The sequence below is a fragment of the Amia ocellicauda genome, chromosome 12, assembly GCF_036373705.1.
Source record: "Amia ocellicauda isolate fAmiCal2 chromosome 12, fAmiCal2.hap1, whole genome shotgun sequence".
In the NCBI taxonomy this organism is placed as follows: domain Eukaryota; kingdom Metazoa; phylum Chordata; class Actinopteri; order Amiiformes; family Amiidae; genus Amia; species Amia ocellicauda.
Window position 1 is genome coordinate 16,141,854 of NC_089861.1, and position 13,639 is coordinate 16,155,492.

At 37.5% G+C, this 13,639-nt stretch overlaps 2 protein-coding genes and 1 non-coding gene across 3 annotated transcripts in view; 2 read left to right on the forward strand and 1 right to left on the reverse strand.

The window, feature by feature from the left end:
- The first annotated feature begins 5,229 nt into the window (after nucleotides 1-5,229).
- rps3a (ribosomal protein S3A) lies at nucleotides 5,230-8,731 on the forward strand. The gene is made up of 6 exons (XM_066718462.1): nucleotides 5,230-5,374; nucleotides 6,223-6,326; nucleotides 6,919-7,106; nucleotides 7,235-7,443; nucleotides 7,963-8,072; nucleotides 8,551-8,731. Exons 1-6 carry the CDS (start codon nucleotides 5,313-5,315, stop codon nucleotides 8,679-8,681), a joined length of 804 nt encoding a protein of 267 aa, XP_066574559.1. The 5' UTR covers nucleotides 5,230-5,312; the 3' UTR covers nucleotides 8,682-8,731.
- On the forward strand, nucleotides 6,783-6,850 carry LOC136765503 (small nucleolar RNA SNORD73). Its single transcript, XR_010821692.1, has one exon. It is a non-coding gene; the product is annotated as a small nucleolar RNA SNORD73 (small nucleolar RNA).
- Nucleotides 8,732-9,361: 630 nt separating the features above from the next.
- sh3d19 (SH3 domain containing 19) overlaps nucleotides 9,362-13,639 on the reverse strand; it is a 40,186-nt gene continuing 35,908 nt past the window's right edge. The window contains exons 21-22 of the mRNA XM_066718461.1: nucleotides 12,020-12,123; nucleotides 9,362-10,554 (exon numbers count right to left, since the gene is read on the reverse strand). Of these exons, the coding sequence (XP_066574558.1) occupies nucleotides 10,447-10,554; nucleotides 12,020-12,123 (212 nt within the window). The 3' untranslated portion in view covers nucleotides 9,362-10,446. The remainder of the gene's footprint in view (nucleotides 10,555-12,019; nucleotides 12,124-13,639) is intronic.

Genomic DNA, 13,639 nt, shown 5'->3' on the forward strand with positions numbered 1-13,639 from the left:
AGAGCTCTGATATAAATGACAAGGCTCAGTTAGCAGTTTTTATCAGGGGGATTAACAACCGTTCTGAAGTGACAGAAGAGTTGCTCAGTTTGAGTGCGATGCATGGCCATACAAAAGCCAAGGATATATTTAAGCATCTGAGTGACGCAGATGAGTGATCTAGCCTTTCTTGGAAAAGACTGGTTGGGATAAGCAAAACTGAGATTATGGAAAACACAGTTTACAGAGAAAAACCTTAGCCATTTCCCAGCATGCAGGTCTTCTGTGGAGGGGGGCACAGCATTCAGTGGTGACGAATATGCTGCTGCCATTGAGAAGCTGCAGCAGGAATTTGACCAACGGTTTGCTGACTTTAAGACACACGCTGCTATTTTTCAGATGTTTGCAGACCCCTTTTCAATAGCAAGCAATAGGCAAACTTAAAAGAATAATGGAAAAACAACTGTAAATAGTTCATTTCTGATAAAGTGCAGGACATTGTTTTTTATTTATTTATTTTTAAATAAATGTACAACGACAGGGGGGTCAATGGCCCCCAGGTAATTTGAGTTTGAGACCTTGATCTAAGGCATCCATCTCTTCTTGCCGTTCCAATCATGCGGTTTTCCATGTTTCTTTGTGTTGTTTCCATTTCATTATGAGAATCCGTGATGCTGCATCTGACATGCATTGTGAAAACCATCTTTCCTTGCTAAGGAGAGTGCACCTGGAAGGACATTGGTAGTGTGCATTATGCAGCTGTTTTGTAGCATAATATTAATTTATAAAGAGTAAATACATTCCGAATAATATGGTGGGAAATTCATCTTTCAATTATTTTTGGTGGACATTTACCCTATAAGATTACATTTGCTACACTTGCAACAGTCTGTTTAATTTCACTCAGGTAGAAGTCACACTGCTACTATTTATCAAATGAAAGGGTCCTAGCCAAAACATGATGTATGTTAAAAACAAACCCCTAATTGTATCACTTTTTTGTTTTTAAGCTCCAGTTATCATATGTTAAACTGATCAATTAATAAACAAGATAATACAATTAATGTATATCTAATTTAATATCACTTAAAATATTAGACTAACAGTATGTTTGCTTTTTCTTTGTTAATCCTTCACAGTGTTTCTAACAGGCTTCCATTGTAATTATAAAGGCAATATCAAACCCTTAAAAATAACAACTGATGTCCTGTAATTATATTTAGCTTTTATATAGGTTTTACAACATAGTCTTTAAAGCACAGCTTAGTGGTGTATCAAAACTCGGGGAAAGAACAATGTACTGTATTTGTAATGCCAAAATGAAAAGAAAAAAAATAGATGTGAAGAAACTGTGGAGATATTTTATTATTTCAGTTGCAGTTATTGTCCAAGGAGAATATTCAAATGAACTAATAGCCTAAACTTTGAGTTCTGTCCTTTTTGTCTACAACTGATGTATGTAATGACACTCAAGAAAAACTCCAGTTGAAAATGAGAGGATTCTGAAGAGACTCTTTCCGGACCACACTGAACGATATTATCAATTCAACATTATTAGCACACAAGAAGAATAACTAAACAGATACATGAATAAATAGATAATTAATCTGTTTCATGCTAACCTATTAAAACATATAATATACAGTATTAAAAATGTTGAGTTTCCTTTCAGCAATGTATTTGTTTTCTGTAATGAAAGTGGGTATCATTATCATGATGGTTAATTTAAAACCAAAGTCAGGGATTTTGTATGCATATAGTCAGGTGTATGATTTAAACAATTATACCAAACAGGTGCTAATGATCATCAATTCAATATGTAGGTTGAAACACAAGCATTAACTGAACAGAAACAGCTGTGTTGGAGGAATAAAACTGGGTGAGGAACAGCCAAACTCAGCTAACAAGGTGAGGTTGCTGAAGACAGTTTACTGTCAAAAGTCAGACACCATGGCAAGACTGAGCACAGCAACAAGACACAAGGTAGTTCTACTGCATCAGCACGGTCTCTCCCAGGCAGACATTTCAAGGCAGACAGGGGTTTCCAGATGTGCTGTCCAAGCTCTTTTGAAGAAGCACAAAGAAACGGGCAACGTTGAGGACCGTAGACACAGTGGTCGGCCAAGGAAACTTACTGCAACAGATGAAAGACACATCATGCTGACTTCCCTTCGCAATCGGAAGATGTCCAGCAGTGCCATCAGCTCAGAATTGGCAGAGGCTGAGAATTGCAAGTTTGAGGCTGCATTTCTGCAAATGGAGTTGGGGATTAGGTCAGAATTAATTGTCTCCTCAATGCTGAGAAGTACAGGCAGATACTTATCCATCATGCAATACCATCAGGGAGCCATCTGATTGGCCCCAAATTTATTCTGCAGCATGACAACGACCCCAAACATACAGCGGAAGTCACTAAGATCTATCTTCAGCGTAAAAAAGAAGATGCCTTGTACTTCTCTGTATTTGTGCACTTATGTTGTAAGTCACCCTGGATAAGGGCGTCTGCCAAGAAATAATAATAATAATAATAATAATAATAATAATAACAAGGAGTCCTGGAAGTGATGGTGTGGCCCCCACAGAGCCCTGATCTCAACATCATCGAGTCTGTCTGGGATTACATGAAGAGAGAGAAGCAACTGAGGCTGCCTAAATCCACAGAAGAACTGTGGTTAGTTCTCCAAGATGTTTGGGCCAACCTACCTGCCGAGTTCCTTCAATAACTGTGTGCAAGTGTACCTAGATGAACTGATGCTGTTGAAGGCAAAGGGTGGTCACACCAAATATTGATTTGTAGATTTTTCTTCTGTTCACTCACTTTGCATTTTGTTAATTGATAAATATAATCTATTAACATGTCTATTTTTGAAAGCATTCTTACCTTACAGCATTTTTTCACACTTGCCTAAAACTTTTAAACAGTACTGTATATTTCCATCAGAAATATTTAGAAATATAAATTCATAAGATATTAATGAGCTTTGGCATTTTGTATTATTAGTATATAGATGCAATGAAGGCTGTGCATATCTGTTGGGGTAAAATTGCCCCCTATGTATTGTATATACCCACTGTATAACTGTTGGAAAATATAAGAAACTTTCCAGTTAGTAGTTAAAACTTGTTCTTATTAGGATTTCTCTGCTCTTATTATGATTTCTCTGCTCAGACTTATCTGTGTGGCAGATTAAAACAATTTCTGCTGCCGTGGAAATTCTTTGGGTAACGAACCGAAATGATCTATTAACACGTTCTTATTAGTACAGTGTGTCCTCGGTACCAGTGCTTCCATGTCTGAACTAATTACAAAGAAAACCTTATGAAATTTTGTTTACTGTGTCTTGATATCAATGCCTCCATGCTTAAACTAATTATAAAGAATACCTTATTAATTATCGCTTCCCGTGTCTCAGAACAGAACTGACATATGCCAAGAAGATATCATCCAGTTTCGGGACGGCCCCGAAACTCCTTTGAAATACTGCTTGTAGATGTATAAAAGGCTGTGTGAAACTTTCAATACACGAAGATAAACGAACAGACTTCGGTGTCTGTGAATTTGTTCTTCCCGAGCGCTCGTCTCCTGTTGAAAAGTCTCATCTGTTACTGGAAGCGCTCACTGGGGTGCCTGATTCACTGGGATCCGAAGGGTTGCTTCAACTGAAGTGTTGTACCTTAACAATATCCAAGAGGTCTGCTTTTCACTGTCAACTAGTTAGCAAAGGTAGGCCTAATACAACACAAGCAGGCCCTGGATTCACAATTTGAAAACAGGTATTTATACATTAATACTTTAGTATTATAAGTGTTTTACCATAGGGCTCACATTTTATTGTCACATCATATACAATTGTAGCATTGACAGTGCTATCTCTCTGTAAGCTGTGATCTTCACTGGTCTTTAAATTGCAATGTTTAAATTGCCCTGAAGCTCTCAGAGCTGTGCTGTGTTGTGCAATGCAGTTTAACAAATATGCTGACCTCTGCTAGTGAAGTGAATGAACTGGTTGTAGACAAAATAACTTGTTCTCAGAGCAGGTCTGTCCTTTTTCTTTCTATATCAAATCAGATGGTTCTTGGATATTTCAACGACTTATGTAAAGCCTCCCCCCAGACACTTCCAACATAAATCACTGCCTGAATTTCTCATTTGGCAACCTTTGCAGGTGAATGCAAAACCTAACTTTTCATCAAACACACACCCTAGAGACTGTGCTGAATCTTTGCTTTACCTAACGGTTTAGAATTTTTTTTAAATCTTATTTTATACCTTATTGTACGTACTATGTGCTCTTCAGAAGCTGGTTCTACATACAGTAGGTTGATTTATGCTAGTAAGTGTACAGCAGTAATTGTTAGTGATTGCATGGTTTGTGTGTGTGTGTGTGTGTGTGTGTGTATGCATATATGTATATATGTTTGTGTGTATGTGTGTATATGTACAGCTCTGGAAAAAATTAAGAGACCACTGCAAATTTTTCTTAAATTAGCAGCCAATCCATTCCATTCATATTTTAATGTGAAATTTGGGAGAAATATTGTAAGTAGTCTATAGAATAAAACAAAAATGTTCATTTTACCCAAACACATACCTATAAATAGTAAAACCAGAGAAACTGATAACTCTGCAGTGGTCTCTTAATTTATTCCAGAGCTGTATATGTGTGTGTGTTTTAAAAAGTAGAATGACCTTCAAGAACACTAATGTCCTTTAAAAACTTACCTTACAGGTTATATTTAGATTCAGTTTACACTTTCAACATACAGGAGACTTTTTTTTTTGTGTGGCATATTTACCAGGATGCTTTCCTTTGCAAAAATGCATTTTACTTAATGTTTTTGTAAAATTGCTTAGGCCTACACTTTCAATATATATTTTAGGATATTAAAGCAAATAACCTATTCACACAATCCTGCATAATAAATATCTCCCTTGAACACAAACCACGTATCATAAATTGTTGGATTTTATAGTGTGATGTGTAACGAGTGTAAAACTCTTTACGAGCAGATTAGAAGTATTACAGGAAACAACATAAAATGACGTTAAATACGAAGACAGCCTACTTGCGTTATATTTGACAAAGACATTTATATTATAAGCGATGCTGATTCTGGCAATATGAAAGTATAACCCAGACACAGTAATGCAACAGAGGATGTGTAGTTATAACCCCTGGCCGCCGGGTCTGGCTGCACTTCCGCATTGCTGAGCGGCGCCGCGGGGGCGTGGCGTTCACGGGCGAAATCCCGCGAGAAACGAGAGTCTCAGATCTCGGTGTAAAATCTCGCGGTAGCGCCATGTTCCTCCTCTTTCACTCTGTGTGTCCAACATGGCAGTCGGCAAGAATAAGAGGCTGACCAAAGGAGGCAAGAAAGGTGCCAAAAAGAAGGTGTAAGTTACTCAATATATATCAATAACAATATTATGGATGTTCAGATTACTACGTGTTGGATTCCCAGTGTTATAAGTAAAGGATGAAGGAGATATCAATGGGATGAAGTCCCTTGCTCCGACTCCCCCAGTATGCGGCGTTTCCTTCCCGGTGTAGAAAGTCGAGTAGGGGAGGTTGAAGTTGTTAATATCAGTTGGATTAAAGATATTTTAAAATGTGTGTTAAATAAAACAAAGCGTTAAAGTGTCGTCTTCGCCAGTATTAATGCCTGTGTGAGGGTGAATGTTTGGTCCGGCTTGGTTATGGTGAGTCCGTGCTCGGGCCTGTACCTCCTGAGACCGCGGGCTTGAGTTCAGCCTTATTTTGCACTAAATACTGTCGTGCTTTCCACTTGCCAGCTCTCCAGGTTACAGTTAAGTGCTTAATGTCGAGCATAATGTTGGCAAACGTGTGAAGCACACGTCTGCGCCGACTTGGGTAATGGTGTTTGCATTAACTGTTTAATGAGTGAGTGAAACCAGCACAAGGTACAACGCGTTTTTGAATGAGTGAATCAGTGCGAGTGGCAGTACTGCTGTCTAACAACTGGGTGAGGGCTTGCAAACCGCAGAGTAGGCCTATGCTTTAATGGCACTACTTTAGTCGTGCAGATCTTCCATTTGGACCAAGTGAAATTGTTTTTGTGAGTTAAGTTACATGCTAAAGAAAGTGATTGGGTATTTGTACACGGGGTGGTACTTGTTGACCTCTGGTGTTGAGTGAGAGCCTGTGTGGATGCAGGGCTGTGCTTTAGGACACGCTGAAAGCAGTCCACACAAGCATGTGAAAAGTGTCTTCTCCTCCCCAGGGTGGACCCTTTCTCCAAGAAGGACTGGTATGATGTCAAGGCACCAGCCATGTTCAACATCAGGAACCTGGGGAAGACGCTGGTCACCAGGACACAGGGAACCAGTAAGCCTCCTCTTGTTTGAAGTCCCTTTCTCTCTGCTGTGTTATCCACTGTCAGCATGGCTCATACAGTCCATTCATATTCATTCCCTTGCAAGGTTTGGACACCTCATAGTTTGATTAAATCCTGGATTTGTACTGAAATCCTTAAGAATAGGCAGAGCATCATCTAGATCTGCAAATATAATGTGCATTTGTATGTTGATGTTGAAACATTTTCAATTAAGATGTCTGCCTTTCCATCACTTATGTTGTGAGTTTTAGTTCTATTGGATCTGGATGCTTTTCCATGTGATAGTTTCAGATTTATCTTCAGTTTTGATCAGAATAGAAATTTAAAGCAACCTTTTTATTTCCTGCTTTGTGAAGATATTTTAAACCTATTGGTAATTCCTCAGTACCTGAAACTGCTACTGCTGTTTATCTATTTTATAGTGTTCACTCCTGCAAAAGAACGGGAATATGTGATGACTGTTTCGGTCCCAAATGAGCTGACGTGATGACTGGTTTTGAGATCAACTGATATTCCCATGTGGCAGCGTGCCTGCTGTCCACTGAATGGGGCACTTTACTAATCTGTTTTATTCTCGTGCAGAAATCGCCTCCGACGGTCTGAAGGGACGCGTGTTCGAAGTCAGTCTGGCTGATCTGCAGAACGATGAGGTGGCCTTCCGTAAATTCAAGCTGATTACAGAAGATGTCCAAGGCAAGAACTGTCTGACCAACTTCCATGGCATGGACCTCACCCGTGACAAGATGTGCTCCATGGTCAAGAAATGGCAGGTAGGGCTTACTGAATGTAACCTGGCATTAATCGTTCTGTTTTTGTAACAGTCAGTGAATGTAGCCTGTCTCTCTACCCCCACTTTCTTTTGGTGTAACCCATTTAAGATTTTTCTTTTGTCCTGCAGACTATGATTGAGGCCCATGTCGATGTAAAGACAACCGACGGCTACCTGCTTCGGCTGTTCTGCGTGGGCTTCACCAAGAAGCGGGCCAACCAGATCCGCAAGACCTCCTATGCCCAGCACCAGCAGGTCCGTCAGATCCGCAAAAAGATGATGGAAATCATGACCCGGGAGGTACAGACCAACGACCTCAAGGAAGTTGTAAACAAGCTGTAAGTCACCTGCCTGTCCTACTGCCCAGTGGCATTGCTTCATAGGCTTTAAATGTAGACCGTTCAAACAAATGAGTGTCTTGGGCAGACATTTCACATTTTTCAATCATTACTAGGGATATTTCTCTTGCTGGGGAGTGTTTTGATAGTCATCTTTTTACAAGGATATTGGAATGGCAGTTTCCTGCTTACAAATTTGAGACTTTAAGCCTCTTGGTGTCAACTAACGGGAACATGTTATTTTTAATTTCCAAGACATTTTGTATTTGTAGATAAAATATGAAAAGATCCATTCATCTACTGGAGTTTTCACATTTAGTCTGCAGTGGAATTTTTTCAAAGTATAAAACTACCCACCCTATCTTTTGTGTATAAATATGTACTTTAAATATAAACATCCTTTAGTGTGTTTTTCACCCATTTTATGTTCGTTAGGGATGTGTTGATATTTTAGACTTTGTATGCTATACTAGATCTCTATTTCTATTACTGATACTAATGCTATTTTTGGTCTTGCAGGATTCCGGACAGTGTTGGCAAGGACATTGAAAAGGCCTGTCAGTCGATCTACCCCCTGCACGACGTCTTCGTCAGGAAGGTCAAGATGCTCAAAAAGCCTAAGTTTGAGTGTAAGTACACTTTTAAATATGGGTTTAGAGATGCAAACCAATCTCCAGTTTTAACAAAGGCATGTTGTAATTGGGTCAGCACTTGTGAGTGGTTAAACTAATGAGCCTAACTAATAAGGTTTTCTTTGTTCATTATGTGAAAAAATGGTGCTTACAACTGTTCTTTTAATAACTAGATGGTAGACATTAACCAAAGGCTTCATGTTATTGACCATTTTACTGGCACCCAACTATGAAAAGATCTGGACTACTAAAGAACAGTTCAGTTCCACCTTGTCTTAAACGAGGACCAGAAGTGCTCGTGCTCATTAGACAACACAGTGTCCCTTAAGTAGTGCAGCGCTTAAACTTTAATGAATGTATATGCAGTCATTTAAGTTGGTATAATGAAAAGGTTTCTGACCAGCCTTGCTGATACAGGAGAAGAATATAAAGGCATGTTTTCGAGTGTTGACTGTTTGTGTGTGTGTGGTTGCAGTGGGCAAACTGATGGAGCTTCATGGCGAGGGAGGAGGCACCAGCACCACTGCCAAGCCAGCAGGAGATGAATCTGGTGCAAAAGTGGAGAGGGCTGATGGCTACGAGCCCCCAGTCCAGGAGACAGTCTGAAATGTTCAGATGAAGCACAGTTCAATAAAAGAAAAAGTAAAAGCCTGAAACTTGACTTGTTTACTTTCATATTAACATTTCTAATGGCAGTTTTAGCAGAGTTCTTTATCATTAGACTTTTGGCCACCCTTTTTCAATTTCCCTATTAAAGTCTATAATGGACACCACCTTAAGCATGGTTCTGAAAGAGATGGGAATGTATGAAAGCTAGAATTTCTTAAGGTTGGGTAAGGAATTACATCTGCATTTTAAAACAAAAGTGGAAACCTGTTCATGTTATAAGGAATTAAATATACAAGAAATTAAGCAAGTTTAACATTAGGTTTGTACATGCTTCTACATCACTTGGAAAAATAACCTATGCCATTTTACATTTTAAAGCAAATTCTCCCCCAAAAAACTGACCCCACCATTTCATGCACAAAAACATGCAATGTCTATAAAGAGCTCCTGTTCGCTATGATAAATATACTTTTACAAAATCTGGATGTTTAAACAGGCAGAGGAAATATTCCAAGCCTTAATGTGAGGCTGTGATCTACTGAAGGCCTCCGGTCAGTCAGTGAGCAGTTCCTGTTCTGGTCATGGAGTGGGGATGTTCAGGGTATTTTTACAATGCATTCAGTGTTGCTGGAGGGTGAGTTTACTTACTCTGCAAACTAAACCAACCAAAGACAGGATCTTTTTTGACTTTTTAAAAATCTTTATTATGGACACAATACAGTACATGGCAGATGATCAGTTGGAATACAAGCAATGTTTAGGTTTGCATTACATTACCACATTTATTTTTGATACAGTTATAGAAACCTCCATAAACTGAGATTAGCAGTGCATACCCTAATTGACAATGGAGTGATCACTACCATTTCATCTTTGGAACAAATTCAACTTCTCAAAACACCAATTGTGTATTGTAATGTCAAAATTCGTGCAATTCCTTGTCAAAAACAAGAAAGCCACTAGGTGGTGCTGAAACAAAGGGAAACTTCTAAATAGTCAAATTAATTATAGTGACCCAAATAATTATGCCAGAAATGTCCCAATTTGAATCAAATATTGCACATTCAAGGGGTTTATGCATTAAAAATTGAATTGCATGTATATAATGCATTTGTAAGACATTACCTCTCATTAAAAGTCAGTATAAAGTACCATTTTACTTACTTACATTAATCTTTATTTTACACATTTTATATATACTACAGTTTTAATATATAAATATAGCTTACATTAATCTATAGTAAGACATTAATGTAAGTTATATTTATATAATAAAACTGTAGGAGCAAGTATTGAGCATGTAGTTGGAGGTAGGTGTACTAAGGCACATTGATTAATTGTTTAATGTTGGCTGGTGCTTAGAGAATTGTTCACTATGAATACCAATATATTAGTGTTACAGTTCAGAAGAATTCATGCTCTTTGTATGATTTATGAAGGCATTTGCTGCTATTTTTAGGACAGCTAAAAGCATTTAAAGTATCATTAGCTGTAACAAATTATCTGAAGTCTTTAGTGTCATAAAATGTATGAAAATAGCAACTAGCAAGTTATGTTCACAAGGAGGAATACTGCATTTTGTTGAGAATAAAGTCACTTTTATGTTGGGCTGCATGGCATGGATGTGGACCCGAGTCACCAACAGTTCATTCTGCAATATTCTTTGATTATCTTCTTGTAAGGCATCTACCCAGAAAGGGCAATCTTCTTCAAATGCACTCCCAGTGCTCTTTATATTCATTTGTTTTTAAATGAATTGTTCTCACAGCACTTGGACATAGTTCTTCGGGACAAGACCACGTTTCCCCCTCAGTTCTCCCAAAATCCATTCATCATCCACAGACTCCACGTCTGTAATTATATCTCCTACCTATAAAACAAATGAAGCATTTTCACTGCAAGGACAGACCTAAAGCAGCCAGCATGCTTCTTATCAACACGCTAGGTCTCATGTACTGTGGAGGGACCCCAGCCACTTTATTTACAGTATGTGCTGAGTCACGTCATAATCATCCCTCAATACAGGATAATTAAATGTTTGGACACAAATTCAGATACAAATCTTCCTTCTCCAGAAATTGTTGAAATATACCTGATAAAAGTGTTTGAAACCAAATCATGAATACATTTTAGACTGCAGGTCCTTAGAATGCTTTCCAGGTTGTTAGAGAGCAATAGTAAAAATGTATTCATACACGATGCACAATGTACGCATTTGTTCACCTGGGACTTTGCTTCTCATTTACACCAATTATATGTAGAATACATTAAATAAATAAGAAGTTATTAGTTCTCACCAACAACAACAGTGTTAATGATCTGAGAAATAAGTCTTCTTTTTAAAAAATCTTGTAATTTTTAGTTTTTTCATCAGTTGCCTAAAGTGACACTAAAGTCACTTTTTTTTTTATACCGATTTTTTATTTTTTTTATTTAGTTGTTTACGAAAGTTGACGTCTTTCTGGCAAAGTATCAAATGGCAGGTTATATAGTGAATAAAGCAAAACATAATTCAATATATTTGCTTGTAATACACAATAAATTGTACTATTTACACCAATAGCGAATTAAGTAAATTTGGTTTCTATTATTAAAGTTACTGTTTGGGGAAATTAACACAAGCTACACATTTCTTATGGAGCATAACTTATTGTTAAGTTACAAATAAAGGTGCCATGATATTATTATTATTATTATTATTATTATTATTATTATTATTATTTGTAACAACTTAGGAAAAATTCTGGGGGCAGAGTTTTCCCTTCTGAAAAGCTGAAAACCCACAACCTGGATCAATGCAAAAAGAATCTGTTTTTTAACCGGCTCACAACTTTTCATGGGAGTAAGGACATCCAACCCAAACTAATGTGCATTTTGGATCTGGAAGCCCTTCTGTTAGATGCATGTCGATGCCTACTGTAATACTGACATAGGAAAATGACTACTGTATGCGAGACAAAATGGCAGTAGGATTACACTAGTTGAATTCATGGGGCTAAAGGACTGCAATATACTTTTTAAAGTTACATTTTGAGTCCTACCCAGAGGGGAAAAGTAGCAGATGCATTTCTGACACCCTGACAGGCCTTTGAAAACCACAAAACACTGATTTTACATCAGTGCAACCCTGACTTTTAAACTGTATTTGTTATTAATAATGTTTTTTTTAATCTATTTTACATACAAAAAAAAACAATTTTAAGGTGATATATTATATTCACAATCAATGGGTAACTGTGATTAGAATTGTACTATTCAGGAACAAGAGATAATAGGAATGTTAAATTACCTGGTGGTTACATCATATGTATGCATTATACTTGTAGTGGACATACCTTCAGTGAGAGCTCATCCTCAGCCTCTGAAGTGAAGTCAAACAGGGCTTTAACTCTTACTCTTCGATTAGTCCTACTGTGAGAAGATCCGTCCCCAGCTGACCCTATACAGAGACACAAGTGATTGCCATTTTATCCACTTGAAAATCAGACTCAAACAAATACTTTATCCTCTTGACCCAGTAACAAATTAAACTTTAGGTAAATAATTGGCAGATGGTTTTGCAGGAACCTAGTGAGTAAGCTTGAACTACCGGTTTGTCCCAGTGCTTCCTATTGTCTGCCCAAGGTTAATCTGTTTTAAAACCTATATATATATATATATATATATATTAAATTCCTCCAAACCTGTCTATACAAAACAATCCTGTGTGTCCAGGGACTTCCTGTTGCCCTTCCCTCAAATCTCTCCTGGGTAGTGTAATGTCCCCGGCATGGTGACCAAAACTGAACACAATATTCTAAACAAGGTCTTACTAATGCTCGTAATGTTTGAACATTACTGCCCTTCGTTTCTACTCGGTTAAATATACCGCTCGACACTTGCTCTGTTCAAGATGCGGATTGACAACTCTTGCATTATGAAGGTCAGTATTATCATCCATCCAACATTAATGACTGACATTGACATTACAAGTATTGGTAAGATATCCAGAAAGTGGATATTTGGTCTTTTTCTGGGCAATAATTTGGATATGACATTTGTAGTGATGGGTGATTAACTTAAATAGTTAGTGTCATTAATGTGATTATTTATGCGCATTCCTTTATTCCTTTCAATTTGCCTGGCGTCCATCAAGTCCTGAAGAGTTTATTTTATTTTATTTCCTTTGATACCACTATACTATTAACTACTCTCCCTACTTTGGCATCATCAGCAAATATAAACTTAATAACTACATCAAAGTTATACTAGGAAGAGTAGTGGTCCTTCAAATAGATCTATGTCACTCCTCTTATGTCTGCAACTGAGTTTGAAGTTCCTCTTATATGCTCTATAAAATGCCTAATTTCTTTTTATATTTATTTTAATTGAACTACTAAACCACAGGCTACCATTTCCTAGACTTTGAAAACATCTCTAACATTTAAAATGAGTATTGTAACAATCAATTTTCCATTTTCCCATTTAACCTCAGAGTGCTGATTTGAATGTATCTTAGTCCTTCCAAATCTTCTTTAACATGCATCTACCTGTACATTGGCATAATAATCATTACGGGTTTGTACTTTGACAAACTGCATCAACAAGTATTTGATAACCATTTCCACAATTTCAATTTCCACCTCTGTAGTTCCAGTCTGATTGTCCCAGTCAATTTAAGGGAAGGTGATGTCCTCAATAATAAGTGTCTTCCTAGACACATTTGATTTCCTTGCTAAACTCTACTGTTGGTATTCAACTTGAATGGTAATATCATACTCCTAGTAGGAAACCCTTACATGTTCAATATACAATTTGACTTTTATGGATTGTAAAGTGTTTGCATCTCTCTGTGCTTGTAGTTCTTTCTATATATAAAGAGCCCATGACCTCTTGTCATTCCTGAACAGCTTTACACTGTATTGATCTTCATCACTCTCAGCGTTTCAGTGATTTCTAGCATTCTGGAGTATGCC